This window comes from Pelmatolapia mariae, linkage group LG18 (assembly GCF_036321145.2).
Source record: "Pelmatolapia mariae isolate MD_Pm_ZW linkage group LG18, Pm_UMD_F_2, whole genome shotgun sequence".
NCBI lineage: Eukaryota > Metazoa > Chordata > Actinopteri > Cichliformes > Cichlidae > Pelmatolapia > Pelmatolapia mariae.
The window spans coordinates 9555346-9573586 of NC_086243.1; the positions used below are offsets into that span (position 1 = coordinate 9555346).

An 18241-nucleotide genomic window follows, 5' to 3' on the forward strand; every position below is an offset into this window, starting at 1 on the left:
TCCAGACTGCTTACTGCAAGTTCTGTGTTTTTCCAGCCTGAACGGTGAACGATTACTTCCTTTTGTCTTGATAATTTATCTGTAATTTGTGGCAGTTTGCAGAAAATATGGGGTTTGGATTAGTCTCCGTTCCAGACTGCCTCCTGTGCCAGACATCCTGCTCAGCTGTAGTTGGGACAGATAAGTTCCAGTCTGCCCTGAGGTCTTCTCAAGGATCAGCTTGCCTTGCTTTCGAGCCTGGCTGCTGAATGTTGGCATCCTAAACACTTCCTCTCAGCACAAATGTACGCACACACCGAGCCCATAAACTGAATTTGTGGTTAATCACACAGTGGTTTAATAGAAAGACTATCAGTTTCAAAGGAAGTAAACAGCACAGCAGCTGACACGCACTAGACACATAAAGAGAAGCTGTCCAGTCAAAACAACCTGCAGAGACATACCGACTGCTGAGACACACTAAAAGAATTCTTCACAGGAGTAAACAAACATTAAATTGTGTATTTTTCCACTGATTTTCACATCGTTTTTGCTGTCTCTGCACACATCTCCACCACCACGAGCAAAAAGAAGAAACACGTGGCCTTTTACACAAGCACTCCACACCCCCTGGTTATTTCATTCCCAACACACTCCTCAACCCCTCCCATTCTCTGACAGTTAACTGTATAAATACCCACACTCAGAGCATTATCGGGATTCAAACATTACCTGCACTGACCAGAGACACTCAGGTGAAAAGAGACTAGCTTAAGAAAACAAAAGAGAGTCTAAAAAAAGAGTCTAGGTTTTTAACAAGAGAGGTTAGACAACTGCATCTACAAACTTCCACATACCACAAGATTCAGTTAGTCCCTCTGAAATGTGGCTCCAAGTGTCCCTCTTTAGTTTGTCCTGCTTGCTTCTGTCAATCCAAACCCAGGCTCAAGATCGAGCCTCCCTCCACCGCTCCAATGACCCCTCTGGACGTTGCCATTACACCTTTACTGTGGCCAGTCCACAAGAGTCCAGCTGCCCTGGAAGCAACAGCGAGATGGATGGAGTCTTGTCCAGGCTCACCCTGCTCGAAGCTTTGGTCAGCCGTCTCCTAGCAGGAGCAGACGAAGGCACCATGACTGGGGTTGGAGCTAATAGAGAAGAAGGTCTCCAGGAAGCTTATTCCCAGGTTACCGGGGAAAGAAACCAGCTGAAGCAGGACAAGGAGCGTCTAAACAGGCAGATCCAGGAGCTGCAGAGGAGGTTGGCTGAGCTGAGCCAGGAGGCAGAAAGCCTCAGGCAGAAACCCTGCCAGCAGCTCACCTCAGTGGACACTCAGCATGAAAACAGACCAGCCAATGGTATGTACCAGTCAGGGGGTAACGGGAAACCACACAAATAAAAAATTATCTTAGTTAAAAGATTGGCAATCCCAAGAGAACACATTTTTTCTTTAACCACAAAATCATACAAATTCAAAAAATGCTTTTTTTAAAAAAAAAATCTGTGAAGAAACATATTTTATGCAATTTTTGCCAGCTCTAATGTTTGTTTGTTTTTTTCAGAATAAATGTTTCTGTGGTAGACTCGTGCTTTGAAAAGTCTAAAGAGGCAGAGACAGGTTGGGCTGCAGTTAACTGTCCCCAGTTAAGTAAGGGGATAGGAATTTTTAACACAGTCTTTTTTTTTATGGCTTCATCACTCATGTTGATGTTTACACAAGTGTGATTATTTTCAGGGTTAGAGCATCAAGCACTCTGAGGAAAAAACAGGGACCTTACAACTTTGAGGTTAAAGTGTTACTTTTGAGTTTTGCTCAGAATTTGTATTTCTCTCCCAGATCCCGCATATGACTTTGGGAATAGTGGATATCAGGAGATGAAAGCTGAAGTGACAGAGATCTCTGCATCCCACCTCTTCCGTGAAGGAAGTCACAACTTCACAGGTAGCTTTTTACTGGAGTTGTTGGAATTGAGCATTACAGCTTTTAAGCAAATAAAAATTTAGAGTCTAAATTAAAGTAACTTGCTTTTTTCCCTCAGGTTGTGGAGAGTTAGTGTCAGTGGGAGATCCTGTGTCACACAGGAAAGCTGACAGTATCACAGGGAAGTATGGTGTGTGGATGCAGGATCCAGAGCCTCAAGGCCCTCAGTACACCAACAACACTGTGTGGCGTATTGATTCAGTGGGAAGAGATGTGCGTCACCTCTTTGCATATGAAGACATGGATCAGTTCTCCCGAGGTTTCCCAATGAAGGTGCTGGTTTTGCCAGAGCCTGTGGAGAGCACAGGGGCAACTGTGTACCGAGGCTCCCTTTACTATCAGCGAAGACTCAGTCGGACACTGATTCGCTACGACCTGGCTTCTGAATATCTGGCATCCCGCATGGACCTGCCTCATGCCGGCTTCCATGGCCAGCACCCTTATTCCTGGGGAGGCTACACTGACATTGACCTAGCAGTGGATGAACAGGGTCTGTGGGCCATCTACAGTACAAGTAAAGCAAGGGGTGCAATTGTAATTTCGCAGCTGAACCCCGAGAGCTTGGAGGTGAAAAAGACCTGGGAGACTAATATTAAGAAGAACACAGTGGCCAACGCTTTCATGGTGTGTGGACGTTTGTACACAGTGGCTAGCTACACTGTTCCCAACACCACCATCAACTTTGTGTTTGATACAGCCACTGGTGTGGGACAAGCTGTCGCCGTGCCCTTTAAAAACAAGTACAGTTACAACAGCATGGTGGACTACAACCACGCTCAGAGGAAGCTGTATGCCTGGGACAACTTCCACATGGTCACCTATGACATCAGACTGGGCAGGGCCAGCCATGGCAGGAGCTAGAGAGGACACAGAGAAGGACTGCTGTTGGCAGGACTGATGCAACAACAAGTGATAGAGATGAAATAAATAATCATTTCAGGTGCTCTGTCAAGGCTTTGCTATCAATGTGTTTTGAATTTTACAGTCTTTCTGTGGCATTAGTATCATAAATAAGGAGTGGCATAAAAACAAAGAACTATTCATACAGTAAAGCTGTTCAGTGTGGTTATGTCATATTGTTACTGATGGCTCATGAAATAGAATTGTAATCTGCAAATGTTATTTTTTATTTAAGATATAAATTTATGAAATAAAGTTTTTGTTTTCTGGATTGCATTTTGAAAATGTAGTCACAATCAAGCACTCATGTCCTCGGCTGCTGAAGCCACAAACTGCAGCGTTCCAACTGCTGACTATAGCTGCCTCAAAAAGCAAGTTAGTCCTCATAGACTACAGCGGTTACAATACCTAAATTTAGAGCTGACTGTGCTGTGGCTTTCAGATTTACTGCTTTTTGTAGTTGTACACGACTGAATTCAACAGGATGTAATCCAACATTTCACAAGCCATCTTGGCTGATTTCCATCCTCTACACTGACAGCATACTCTTCAGAATAACTTTATATTAGACCTGGTTAGCATAAAGGTGGAATTCAAAGAATGAAGCTAAGTATTATCAGCTCAAATTCAAATTATTCTCTGCTACACTTTATGTAACCTTATACAGAGCATGAGCACCACACCCCCTGTGCAACAGTCCGATACAGGGCTTTATTGTAACTTTGTTTTCTAGGATGTTTCATAAAACATCTTTTTGTTAAAAAACAAAAAAACAAAAACAAACTTCACATCATACAGATCCAGTATCTGATTTAAAAAAAAAACAAGCACATTTCCTGTTCATCAAATTCCCCTGAGCAGCTCTAACCTTTAAATATAACTGCTCTTCCTCTCCTATCTATCTTATATTTCTTCATCTCTGAGTGCAGTCAGCTGTTATTCTTTCCACTACCCTGTGAAATACAGCAGCAGGATGTTTAGCTAGCAACACACTGTGACAACAGTCCACAAACTTGATCTGATAGAAATGTTACATTTCAAATTACCTGACACTTTAATAAAATGTTACTCCCTTTGTACTTGCTCCTCTTCTTTATTGCTAGCTTGATGCTGAAATACCAAGACCAGTTCCACATAGGAACAGTTTAGTGCTATAGATTATGCATAAATTATCTTTTACATCTTTCATTTCGTTGTATGCCGTAAGCGCTGATGATGGCTAAACCAATAGGATTGTTTTTTATGTCTCATTGTTCCCTTCATTTAGGCACAAATCTGTTTTAAGGTGCACAGTACCAGGAAATAAAGTTACCTCAAATGCGTTAAACCTAATGTAACAAGCTGTTTTGAAAATATAAGGAGTAGAAAGCACAGATATTTGAGTACAAATGTAGGGAGTAAAAGTACAAACAAGTACAGGTATTTGAAAATTCTATTCAACTAAGTAATGAAGTATTTACGTCCCACCTCTGTTGTTCAGCACTGGTTGTACTACAAGATATTCCAAACAGTGGGGTGGTCAGTTTCTCCAATATGTAGGCCTTTTATTTTAAGCTCTTTTTTGCTAGCCAAAGTTAGCATCCTAATGAAATAAACAAGCTAGCTAGAAATAGCATTAGGTGGCATCGCCCACGTTCATTAAAATATGGTTACGTCTTCATTAAACAAAAACAAACCATGCCACATAGAATCAGCACCAGCAAAGGAGCTCAGCTTTGGAAGCTAATGTGCCGTTTATTACCTACATCCTCAACCACAGGCTTATCTACAGGCAGCATTAGCTAAGTTAACTTATGTCATAAAATAAGGACAACCTTAGTCCATTCTAATACTTAATACTACTGTTAGATGGGCTGGACTGTGAGTTCAGTGATCCTTCCTCGTTGTTATGCTACTTCCTGAAAAATATAGTTTTTCATTAAATAAAAATGTTGCCCATTTTCAATTTGAAGGCAACAACATCAAAAAAATTGGGACTGGGCAACAAACGGATGGAAAAGAACGTGGTACTAAAAAGAACATTTTGCAGTTAATTGGGTTAATTGGCAACAAGTCAGCAACATGACTGGGCATAGAAATAGCATTTTAGAGAGGCAGAACTTCTTAGATTAAAATATGAGCAGAGGTTGTCAATCACCAAAAAACTGTATCTACAAATGGTAGAACAATTTTAGAGCAATGTTCCCGTGTAAAGTTGCAAAGAAATAATTCAGAGTACATAACGTCATCAAAAGTTTCTGGGAATCTGAAGAAATCTCTGTGCGCAAAGGACAAGCCTGAATATCATTGCTGAATTTCTGAATGTCTGCACTGAATTTAAAAAAGTATGATTCTGTCATGGAAACCATTGCATGAGCTCATTCACTGTCTGTGAACATATTCACTGTGCCATCCACAAACATAGGTTAAAGCTGTCGTGCAAAGAAACATTTCTGAATCCAGATATGGATTCAGAAAAGAGAAAAACTGTTCTCTGGTTAGGCAAATCCAAAATTTTGTATTCTTTTTGGAAAACATACGCCATGTCCTCCCAACTAAAGACGAGGGGGACCATATTATCAGTGCTCAGTTCAAAAGGGTTGCATTAGCGCCTGTGGAATTAGCAGCTTTCGCATCAGGAAAGGCCCCATCAGCATGATTACTGAGTGCAGGTTTTAGAGCAACACATGCTTCCATCCAGTCCAATTTACTTTCAAGATTGCCCTGCATATTTCAGCAAGACGATCTTGATCCATATTCTGCAGCTATTACAATAGCACAGCTTTATAGTAGGAGAGTCTGGGTGCAGAACTCGCCTGCTCTTTCACCAACTGAAAACATTTCAAGCATCATCAGAAAGTATCTGTCCATCTTCTTCCACTTGTCCAGGGGCCGGGTTGCGGGGGCAGCAGCCGAAGCATAGAAGCCCAGAACTCCCTCTCCCCAGCCTCCTCCTCCAGCTTAGGTGTTCCCAGGCCAGCCGAGAGATGTAATCTGTCCAGTGTGTCCTGGGTCTGCCCCAGGGCCTCCTCCCAGTGGGACATGCCCCCAACACCTCACCCAGGAGGCATCTTTGGCAGACTCCTCACTTTCCGAGAGAAAAACGTACTGCTTTTAAAAGAAGACAGGATTTGTCTTACAGTACTAAACATGGCTCTGGCAAAACTTTTTTGAGGCTTGTTGCAGCCATCAAATTCAAAATGAGCTAATATTCTTTGTGTAATTTTATATTTTCTCTTTGTAAACCTTTGATATGTTTTCCATGCTGTATTGTGATTAAAATATACTTTCTTGGCTTTAGTTACATTTTACATTTACAGCATATCAACCTTTTTTTGGAATTGAGGTTCTAAGATACACAGTACATTCAATAAATGTGCTTCTCCTTTTATAATTACAGAAAGCCTTCAGAAAATTGTTCCTATTTAAACACAACTGTGTTCTTTAAATTTAGATAATAAAAGTTTAAATAATATGGAGTATATGTATTCACACGATGAAACTGAAAGAGATGAGGTTACTTCTGTCACATTTCTTGGAGTAATAAAACCGCTAACAGACACGCCCACACGTCAGCTCACCTGCTTTATATGAAAGTCAATAAAAATGAGCAGCTTTGCTTGAAAATATCCCACGTTCCCACTTGCAACCTGAGCACAACTTGTCACACTTTCCAGCTCTGTTTATGTAGGCTACACACGCATCTGCTCTCTTAACCTGTTCAACATGTTAACTCCAAACCCACATGTATCGAGTGTTAAGATTTCTGTAACGACTGTTTGATTTGGAAGTGGTATTCGGTATGTTAAACTGCTGCCACCACCTCCTTTTTATCAACACTGTAAGATGAGATGGAATGTGTTACCGTGCAATGACAGTCAGGAGACTCAGCAGCAGCAGCTGATGGAAACTTGGTTGAGTGTGAGTTGACTTTCCCCACAACAATGTTCACACAAACACACTGTGGATTGTGACAGGTCATTGCTAAACCACATGAAAAACAAACACAGATGAAATTCTCACATCATGAAGTGTGTCAAGGTGGAAGTCTCTTTTTTTATACCACAGTTTAAACTTTCACACGCACTCAAAAAAAAATAATGTAATTTTTTAAGATAAAAAATTTAATTAAATAAATTCAACATTGGTTTCAGGCTTGTGAAATTAAGTCCATGCATTATCAATAGTGATGTGCAAACAAGCAGCTTAATGGAGGTAAAACAGTTAATACTTCTACTTCAAAATAAAAGTAAACACAAAGACAAACACATAACGCTGATACAGATTTTTTTTAAACATATAAGAATCCTAAAATAAAATCAATAATCAGGATTTTCAGAATTACCCACTCATGTTCAACATTTTCCTACATGCACACACACCTAAACCTGACCTAATGTTTCCCATCTATCATCCAGAGTCCATCGTAAGCCCTGTTCAGCCTCTCTCCCAGGCCAATGAGCAGCGCGTCCTGCAACCAGTCCCAAGTCACCCACAGTCTTTCCACCAGACTGTACTGGCAGTAGCCCATGGCCAAGCCAAAGCCCACATCTGTCACATAGTGTCTTGCAAGCAGCAGTCGGGACAGGCTCACCAAAGCAGCCCACCCCACCACCAGGAGCCGCATGGAGTCTGTGTCCACCAGCTGGGCGAGGAAGAACCGGGCGCACATGGCCGCCCGTGAAGCGTGGCCAGAGGGAAAGGAATAGCGCTCCACGAAGAAGGTGGAGAGGATCTCCGAGCGGTTCTGGGCGGGCATGCGACGTCTGACCAGAGTCTTCACAAGTCTGACAAACAGCAAATCCAAAATCAGAGCTGTAGGGAGGAAGGAGTAGTTTTTAAAGTTTAGGATGTAAATAACAACAAGATTGCATTAGATACATATTAGTTTATAATAATAATTATTATAATTATTAGTATTAGTATTACATTTTCCTTAAAATATATAAGAAAAAGAACTAAATAGCTGAAAAGATGAGTAAAAAATGCAGCTGAAGTTGTTCAGTTGTTTATACATTTATTTAAAGCTTCAGTTAATTATAGATTTACACTGTAAATACAAACAAAAGTTTTACTTTAGTGTGTTGAACTTAATTTGTACCAGCTTTGAAACACTTGTTTTTCCGCTTAAGTTAGCTGTACTTTCTGTCCCCATTCTGAGTTGCACACAGTTGCTTAATTGAGCACTTGATGTTGCCAAGTATGGGGCATTTCTGCAAAAGAAAAACTTGTGGTAAAGATAATGTTTAGCTTCATAAGCTTTATCGGTGCTGTGATCATTATTTCAGTTAGGCTGTGTTTCGACTAGCTTGTGAATTCATGATGTGGTTTCCTATGTTAGCTTGCCCAGGTAACTGAGACTGCCTTTTCAGGGTTTGATTATTAGTACCAGCGTTCCTGTAACCATGCAGTGTGTGTGTGTGTGTGTGTGGGGGGGGGGGGGGGGGGGGGGGGGGGCAGAGGAATGCAACCAACACTGAATTCACTTAAAACAAAATGTAAATACTGTGGAAAAGTTGTCTTGAATTTATATGTAAAATATTTAAGCATGGTGACTTTGTTTGAGTTTCTTCTTTAATTAAAAAAAATTACTAGCCTAAGGTTTTATATATTTTTTATACTGAGAAACAGCCGACTGACATCACTCCACACCTCGCGGCCTAAAGTCAAGAGTCCTCTGAGGAAAAGTTAAAAATTTTCCCTGCTTTCTTGAATAATTGTCCAGTTTTCAAATTATTTCAAGACATTTTTTTTCCAAATGCTGCAGCTATTGATATTTTGTCAGTCTATTCTCGCACCAAGGATACCTCTTCAGCCTAACATCCTCTAAAAAGAATCAGTCTGCTGCCGTGATCACAGTTTGTATTCTTGTCTCTTAACGCTTATCATAATCCAGAAAAATATTCATGGAATTTATTACATGATCATAATTGGAGTAAATGACCCTACTCTCATTAATATTGCTGGCAGATTATTTAGATTTGTGAGCTAAATCTACATGATCGGCACTGTGTCCAACAAAAATGATTAATAATATTAAATTGGCTAAGTAATACTTTTACATCCCTTGCAATTCCTTTGATGTCCCTAAATATCCTATCCCATCATCCCATTTATCATCAAATTTCAAACTTTCCCATGTTTCCCTTGAAAAAGCTTCCTAACACAGGTTCTGAATCAGCAGTGAATACTATACAAATACTTGAGGGCCTCGCCCAAAGTTCAAAAGTACATTATCAAAGAGCTCAGCAGCTTTAGGAGCTTATAAATTACATTTGAACATCTTTGATAGTCCATGAGGACTTTCAGATATTTAAAGAACTGAGATCTAGGTATTTCAGACATCTTCAGATGTTTTCAGTATATCATTATAGTAAAGGTCACTTATCAAATTTTGCAGTGAACCATGGTTAGCAGCTTTAGTTAGCACTCTGCTAAACATTTGAAGTCAAGTGGAATTTTATTTCAGTTGAATAAACCAATAGTTAAGAGTTCAACATGTTTAAAATCTTAATGTAACACCTTGGGGAATTGAGCAAGGCTCAAGTAAAAGCATATAACCAGCTCAATTTATTGACCTAGAAAAAAAAATCTAAAGGTCTTTGACCCGGTCAATACCTGATTGGTCTAACATCATATACTATCTCCAAATCTCCATGGCATCCTGGGCTTTTATAGGCCAGAAATAGCTCTGGCATTTCACCACAACACAATACAGTATACCAGCACAGAGCTTGAACTCAAAGCTGCAAGTTCACAAATATAATCTACACGTGCAAATACATCATCAGCCATGACCTGTGGATCACATCTCAGACAGCTCCCACGAAAAACTTTCCATCGCTGTCGTGCAGTTGTTTCTCGCTCAAACACCATTTACTCCTGCTAATGCATTAATTGGCACTTAGTTGGACTCATTTTGGTCTTTGGACATTAAGAGCTATTAACGTTATCTAGCTTTGACCAAACAGCCACTTATGAATACCACGGGTTCCACTGTGGCCATGGCACAAACGTGCATAATAACTGCACTTCTTCCTTCCACATAAGGCCTCTATGCTCACCAGCTTAACGCTAAATGCCCAGAATTAATTAGTATAAATTCAAATCCTAGATTAAATCCTTTACATCAACCCACACATATTAATACGTAAATTTATTGTAAATCTGTAAATATCGAGCCTGTTGATGGCTGTGGACTTAGAGATGTGTTATTTATTAAATCAGAACATATATTTGTTTCATTAAAGACAGAAATCCTAACATTAACTATGGTGTAATGATACTTACCCAATGCCAAATTCAGCATGATCTCTTGCTCCTCCACACTTCGTCCACGGAGAAGAGTGTACACGGTGCCGATGAGCCACGGGATGACATGACCGGAGAACTCGACCAGCCGGACCAAGGGCCGTATGCTGCCCCATGCAGACCCCTCACAGGCGCACACTCCGAGCCGTTTGGACAGCCATAGATCTATCGCCAGCAAAAACCGGAGCGTTACAGTAAATATCGGCTGGCTCAGACTGACTGAAAAGTCTCCCGATTGCGCTCCAGAGGCAAAGTAAGAACAGCTGGAGCTCCGGCGACGGACTTGGTATTCAAAAGTTGCCCGGCTTCCACACGCAGCTCCACGGCAACTATTCCGCCTGGACCCTGGTGAGGACATTTTGGTTGGACAGTGCCGTAGGTCGTGTATCCGCTCTCCTTATGGCCCCTGATGAGCTCGTAACATCCTGCCCGGTTTACAGGGGATAAATGGTACCAGTTTAGAACGGGACCGCTCTTGTCACGTGACAAGAATGAATCCACAAAACCGTGCTCGTTAAACGGGTCCGGTGTTGAGCTTTAGGCTTTTTCTTTAAACTTGGAAACCCAGCGAACACGTTATCACTTGTGAACCAGATAGCCAGCCTTGACTGTAAAGTTTGACTATTTTGTTAGTTGTGTCATAATAAACATTTTATAATAATAAATGTCTATATTCTCTTCACGGCACCGGTCTGAGCGCAAAATGTGTCACAACTACGCCAAAGGCTCAGAGCTCAGAGCGCAGCGCTTTTTATGAACCTAAATTGGGTCTATCACGCTGTGGCAGTGCGTGCGTGGTTTCCGCCTCTTCTTTATTTTGCGCTACCTGCTGTCACCAGAGCTACTGCACACCGGACTAAACACTTCCACGGCCACAGCATGCCGGGGCTGCTGCTCGGAGACGTGTTTCCTAATTTCGAGGCAGACACCACCACCGGCACAATTAAACTCCACGAATTTCTTGGTGATTCGTGAGTAGACTTTGTGACTTTTTATTTTTTTACGCTGCAGGTTTACAGACTTATTGAGAATTCGCTTAAGAGCGGGGAGAGATGGCGGGATGTAGTTCCTGTCATGGTTTTTCACTTCTGCTTTGAAATACTGCATGTGGCATTTTTAAAATCTGCATACTGTACCTGTAATGACGGTATTGTGGTCTAAGTGCGATCTAAGTTAAGTGTGTCTAAAAATAACACTTTACCACTTAGTGCATCTATCAGTAATCATCTTTTTGTGAGACAGTGAAAGTCTTCTGATATTGAGAGCATCTGTAAGCTGAACGAATGAAATTCAGGTCAAACCTGAGAAAAAAACACTCCTTTGAGTGATTATGTGCAGACCGCTGACCTCAAGGTGGAGAAAAAACAACTTTGCCATCATTTTTGATATATTTGCTACACTCGTTTCACATCCTGTTGTCCTTTTGTGAAACCCAGAAACAAGCAGTAACACACACAATATCAAGAAATGCAGACTGCGGAGAGGAAACTGGGTCAGGATGAGGCCTCTTTTTTTCTGAGATCGAACTGAGCATGATGGTAAATCTGACTCATTTCAGATGGGGAATCCTGTTCTCCCACCCCAGAGACTACACTCCTGTGTGCACCACAGAGCTGGGCCGAGCTGCCAGACTCAGCAGTGAGTTCAGTAAACGCAACGTTAAATTGATCGCCCTATCAGTGGACTTCCTGGAGGATCACCACGGCTGGGCCAAGGTGTTGTAACTACATTTTATTTATTTATTTGCTGCACACCTCTAAGTATTTAGAAGTATCGGAAAAACACATAAATAAGCTGGTGAACCGTGCTTGGTGATATTTCAGCATTCTGACTTCCCAGCTGAGCATAGTTCTTTAAACAAGCCACAAGAGATTTGCAAGCCAAATGACATCGAGATATCTGGACTAATGCCGGGCTAAATCTATGTGGGTATTTAGGATTTTCCAACAATATGCTGAAATAAATGAATCCTTCTGGGTTCATTCAAAACCTCACTCCTATTAAAATCTCAGGTTTCTCAAATGAACAATGAACACTGAGCCTGTGCAGGCCTGACTCCTATATATAGTGTGTGCGAAAAAATTTGCAACACAAATAAAGCTTCGACCACAAGCTGTGAATTTAAAACTGGGATGAAAGGGGTCTGAACCATATTGAGGATCTATAGAAGGACGAGGCTTGTGATTATGGGATGTGTATTAATGCTGTGTGTTTAGAGTTTGGCTTAGAGAGGCTAAAAGTGAGACTATCTCAGCCTTGGCAACTTTTTTTACTGCTAGCACTCAATTTGATTACATCAGTTACAACTACTACATTTCCCTTGTGGGATCAATATAGTATCAATCTATATATCTTTGAGAAAGCCTGAAAAACCCGTGTGTGAAATTGTCTTCCTGCTTCAAATATTTGGTGCTTTTTAAAAAAATATATATATATTGCACTTCAAAGTCTACCATGTTGCCTTTGCACCAGCTGTGAAATGAGCATCACTTCTCTTCCCGAGTATAAGGTTAAGTACTGTATACTGCCTCCAAAGTTGTAAATCACAATGATTAATAGAAATAATAATCATTAATAATGTCTGTGGAATATCTACAATAGAACATCAAGGCACATAATCAGCAACCATCATTCCTGTGGCCGTGCAAAATAGGATTATTATGCGAACAACCACTGTTCAAAGAGCACTGCGCACATTTACTCAGGGCCTTCTTGATGTGATGTTCTTCTGCTTCCCTGGCCGCTGTGTCTGTGGGGATGGTGTTGGCTCCGTGTTGTAGCGTCCTGATGAGACCCAGTTTATGCTCCAGTGGATGATGAGAGTCAAACCTTAAATACTGATCCATATGCGTAGGTTTACATCAAATTTTAAATGTACCCGATTACTAATGGAAATCTCACAGTCTAAGAAGGCTAACCTGCCACTTTTCATATCCTTCACTCCTTTTCACCTTTCCTTCTCAGTGTCTCAGATCCTCCTCCTCTCCTTCTCTTTCCGTCCCTTCCCCTTGGCTAGCCACCATGGGGCGCAGGGCTTTCTGCTGCTCTGCCCCCCCGACTTTGGAACTCCCTTCCTCCTAAGATAAGAAACATCACTTCCCTCCCTTTAAGTCCAGACTCAAAACTCACCTGTTCACAGTAGCCTATTCCACATAAGTATTTCCATCCTGCTACTTTAATTTATTTTATTTATTTGCTCTACGTTTTATCCTTATATTTTTGTAAATTGTTATGTTTGTTGTTGTTATTGCTTGTGTACAGTGTCCTTGAGTGTTTTGAAAGGCGCTTTGTTAAATAAAATGTATTATTATTATTATTATTATTATCCTCCCTGGTAAATTTGATGTGTTGGTCCACCAAGTTAATGTGATCAGTGAATTGTGGCACATCTCAAGGTGTCGTCAACATACCTGAACCAATGACTTGGTGGTGTTCCAGGGTAGGATAACAAAGCCCTCTTTTCCACTTCTTCCATGTAAAAGTTGGCCACAATGGGTGAAACTGGTGAACCCATGGCACACCCATGTTTCTGCCTGTAGTACTGACTCTTGTATGTGAAATAGGTGGAATGAAGACACAGTTCCAAAAGCAAACACACGTGGTCGGTGCTGAGAGTGGTCCCGTTGCTGAGGTTGGGGTTATCCTGTAATCTCTTACGAACTACCTCCACTGCTTCAGTGACTGGAATATAAGTGAAGAGAGATGTAACATCTCTGCCTCCATTATGACATCTCTCACCTTCTCAACAAAATCCAAGGTGTTCTGGATGTGGTGTTCACAGCTGCCTTTGGTTGAGGATCGAAGCCAGAAACTTTGAGATGTTATAGGTGATCGAGTTGATCATACAGACAATCAGTCTTAAAGGTGCACCCTGTTTATGTATCTAAGGTAAACCATACAGACTTGGTATAGATTCCCCTGGGTATAGCCTGTGGTATGAGGTCTGGTCAATAGCATTGTCTGAAGCAGTTTGAACAAGACAACCTATCACCCTCTTCCTGTAATCACTTCATAAGTATTTTTGCCACTGAGTGTTACGCCCCAGTCTAGGGGTACAGGAACGTAGCATAAGGGTTAAAAAGGAAGTGACCCCGCCCTGGTCCCCAAAACCATACACAGAAAAACCAATTTCTTAAGTGAACGGTGGTTTATTTGTCTACACTGAAAACTAAGCTCCGGGTGAACAAAGGCCAAAATAACAAACAAAAACAAGCTAAGTCAGGAGAGGAGGTGCTATCTAAAACCCTATGTGAAACAAAAACCAAACAAAAGACACACGCTACATCTAACTCCCTAACTGAAATAACCAGGAGAAAACAGGACAGGAAAATAATAAGGCAGCTCACCCCTTCTGTGTCAGTGTCTACTCATAACATACTATTTACAAGTGAAGACTAATTTACACACTATATACAAAGCTCAGTAAATCTGAGGAACCACACACGAAGAGCACAAGGTTTGGAAGCCAGGGTCAGGTCTGCTGCTGTCAGTCGCTGCCGCTCAACTGCTGGGCAGGGGTATTTTTAAAAACAACCACCTGACGAGGGGACCAATCAGCCGCCACCAGCTCTCCAATCAGGAAGGACCTGTAGAGTCTTAAAGACACAGCACAACAAAAATACACAGCCGGCCCAAGGCTGTAACACCCCCCTTCCCAAGACCAAACATCTCCCCTACAGATGTTTGGCACTTAGGAGTGGAGAAAACCACGCGACAGTGCATCTGCTATCACATTCTCGGTTCCTTTTTTGTGATGGATCTCCAAATTAAAATCCTGTATTAGGAGGGACCATCTCATGAGCCTCTGGTTAGAATTTTGCATCCTAGTCAAAAACACAAGGGGGTTGTGATCAGTGTAAACAATGACAGGTGCTGAACTAGAATTGACATATACCTCAACGCCCACTCACACCCTGGGCCATCTGACCTCAGGAAATCACATGATAGGGTGGGGCCAGGTTTCACAATGAGCTCACCCGAAACCCTGGCTGATTGTGACCCACACCCGTTTTCACACCTTGGCTCATGTGATTAGGTAGAGGATCATCAGGGGGTCCTTTTGTCCCTTTTTGGGTGGATACTCCCACGGGCTTTAAATCTGGGACTCTCCACCATTTGACCCTAGAACTGAAGAAGCTTCTCGGATGAGAGGTGAAATGTCTTCAAGCAACCTAAAGAAGTCCAGACGCTTTTCTTTCCAAGCTCCTTAGACTACGATGACCTGGATGACTGAGAACATTCACAGACATATACCTCAAAATGTTGCAGTGCAAGCAAAAGAGAAAGAGCTTCTTTCTCAATAGTGCTGTACTTCTGTTGGTGGGTGTTGAATTTCTAGGGCCGTAACACTGAGCAGTGATAAAATTTACTCATGATAGGCTTTCTGGTTTAGCAAAAGAGTGCTACTACCCTTGTCTGCCGGAAGGATAATAATGTTGTTGTCATTGCTAAGTGATGTGAGTGCCTTCCTCTCCTCCATGCTGATGTTGGATGGTGGGGGCTTTGCATTGCTGAGACCGGCCAAAACTTTCATCCGTAGTTGCTCTGCTTCCACGTCTGCAATATTGTTGTTTCGAATTGCTGTTTCTGTGGCTGTGATCAGTTCCAGTTATCCATCGGGGAAAGCAAACAACTTCTGGTGAAGTCGGATGGCACAACACAGAAAAGCTAACTCGTCAGGCCAGGACTCCAGAGTCTATATGATTGTGACCTAAATAATGTGGGGGATTATTTCCTCACATCCCAGAAATCTGTACTGAAATCTGAGTAGCAGTGTATATATGACAGAGCTCAATCAGTGTTGCACAACTCACACTTGCTTTGAATATCTAATGGAGGGCTTGCATCTCTTCTTGTGTGTGACTAGGACATCGTGGCCTACAACTGTGAGGAGTCTGCCTGCTGCTCGCTGCCCTTTCCCATCATAGCGGACAGCAAACGGGAGCTGGCAGTCGCCCTGGGCATGCTGGACCCAGATGAGAAGGACAAAGATGGCATGCCCCTTACTGCCCGCTGTGTGAGAAACATAAACACACATTTGTTTTTAGAATTTGTACCCCATCTCTGCTCATTCCTGTGAAGGTTTTTTATCTCTCTCACTGGGAAACTCTCTCACCTTTTTTTCCCCCATCTAGGTGTTTATTATTGGTCCTGACAAAAAGTTAAAGCTGTCCCTGCTTTACCCAGCCACCACAGGACGCAATTTTGATGAGATCTTGAGAGTGGTGGACTCGCTCCAGCTCACAGCAGGGAAGCGAGTAGCCACACCTGCCGACTGGAAGGTATGCCATGCATTTGAAAGTGACCTCAGTTGCTGCCAGTTATTACAGCAGCTGAAGGCACAGATAATAGCTACAGGACCTGAGCAGCTGCTGTGTTGACCAGCAGACTTTTTGCAATGTGTCTCTTCCTCCAGCCTGGAAACTGCGTAATGGTTCCCCCGAGTATGTCTGAAGAAGAGGCCGCCTCTTTGTTCCCAGCTGGCGTCTACACCAAAGACCTCCCCTCTGGCAAGAAGTACCTGCGCTACACACCCCAGCCATAAGCACAGGCAGAAAGGATGCTGATATTCAATGCTTGCATCTGTTACGTGGACTGCATTGTCCATTGCATGGACAGCGCTCTCACCTGGTTGATAGACATCCCAGCTGTGAATCAGTCCCAGTCAGCATGGATGGAATGAATACCAGTGCCTTATGATATAGGATTGTTCTAACTGAGACATTTAGTACAACATCCTCTCCTGAAGCTGCTCACTTTTCTAAGAAGACAGTTGGAAAGGAGCTGTCATGGGGAAATAGATTACTATTTGAATAAAAGATTTTTTTTAAATCTACAGTGTGGCAGAATAAGTCTCTTTTTTTTTTTTAGCAGAAATACCGTTGGCATGAAATTTTTGTTTACAGGTTCAAAAGTAAGATGTTTATGATGCTATTTAAGCCATACGCTGTATATCATAAATAGATATAGGAATATGACCTCACAAATAGGTTTATTAATATCCATACCCATAAGCTACTCCCGTATTGATGCCTTGATGTTGTCATACCATCTGAGGAGTTTTACACTAAATCAAGAGCTAGCTAGTTTGGTTATCAAGGTCCATCTATAATCAGCTGTGATATTAATAAGAGAAAATGCACAGCTGACTCCTTAGAGGGTCTCCACAACCCTGTACATAAAAGATGGACGTAGCCAATATGACACCACTGGCTTCTGTTGTCCTCATTTGGCGTTAGTTTAGCATTAGCATTGGCATTTAGCTTGGTTAGAAAGTTGCATACATAAACTTTAGGTGTGCAACATACAAACATTAATAGCTCTACTTAGTGTTAAGTAACTGTTACTGCTGTAACAAATGACCATTACAGACATGAAAAATGATGAGATAAATGAATACAATATCACAAAAAATAGAAAGATTTGAAAAATGTTTCAAAGGGGAGTTCAATAACAAGCTGAAGCAGATGTTAGAGAAAGCATTCATCTGCATGTCTAGTAAGGGTTGCAGGGGGTGGTCAGGGTCCATTCATCATCCACTGTTATCTGGGTGACCGCTTTCTCAGATGATGGAGGAATCCAAACAGTGTGCTGATTCAAACTAGACTCAAAATAGCAACAGCAATGACGAATTCCCTTGGCCAGTATTATGGATGCATTCCAGCAGCTGGCAGTTTAATATTCAGGCTGCAGAAACATTTCCTTGCAGTCTGGGATTACACCACCACAAATACAAAAAGATTTCTCATTACTGCTCAGATTAACATCCACGCCTGCTGAATAGTTCTGAAGCCAGGTACATTCACTCTATGGTCTGGAAAATGTGAGTGTGGCAACGTCTCACTGCAACGCTCCATGAAGCACATCAGTTAACACTCATGTGTTCCCTCAGAGCCTTAATCAGTTCACCGAGCTCATCCATCCATGTAATCTAGGGTTGAGGGGAGGCTGAAAACAAATTTCTTGGGTGGTCTGTACCACACAACGGGCCACAATATTTGTCAAATAGTTCAATTAAAATACTGAAAGGGCCGGTTCAGTGATTCATATTATCTGAGGTCTCTTCATAGAGACTATAACTGATATCAGGCA

At 41.8% G+C, this 18241-nt stretch overlaps 3 protein-coding genes across 3 annotated transcripts; 2 read left to right on the forward strand and 1 right to left on the reverse strand.

Moving 5' to 3' along the window:
* Positions 1-862: 862 nt before the first annotated feature.
* LOC134617251 (myocilin-like) lies at positions 863-2821 on the forward strand. The gene is made up of 3 exons (XM_063462455.1): positions 863-1337; positions 1817-1921; positions 2019-2821. The coding sequence occupies exons 1-3, from the start codon at positions 863-865 to the stop codon at positions 2819-2821; spliced, it is 1383 nt and encodes a 460-aa protein (XP_063318525.1).
* A 4237-nt stretch (positions 2822-7058) lies between these two features.
* Positions 7059-10644, reverse strand: LOC134616910 (polyisoprenoid diphosphate/phosphate phosphohydrolase PLPP6-like). The gene is made up of 2 exons (XM_063461981.1): positions 10130-10644; positions 7059-7654 (listed from the first exon to the last, which is right to left on the reverse strand). Exons 1-2 carry the CDS (start codon positions 10506-10508, stop codon positions 7233-7235), a joined length of 801 nt encoding a protein of 266 aa, XP_063318051.1. The 5' UTR covers positions 10509-10644; the 3' UTR covers positions 7059-7232.
* A 285-nt stretch (positions 10645-10929) lies between these two features.
* Positions 10930-16916, forward strand: LOC134616911 (peroxiredoxin-6-like). The gene is made up of 5 exons (XM_063461982.1): positions 10930-11121; positions 11709-11865; positions 16017-16166; positions 16285-16431; positions 16566-16916. The coding sequence occupies exons 1-5, from the start codon at positions 11030-11032 to the stop codon at positions 16692-16694; spliced, it is 675 nt and encodes a 224-aa protein (XP_063318052.1). The 5' UTR covers positions 10930-11029; the 3' UTR covers positions 16695-16916.
* Positions 16917-18241: the final 1325 nt, after the last annotated feature.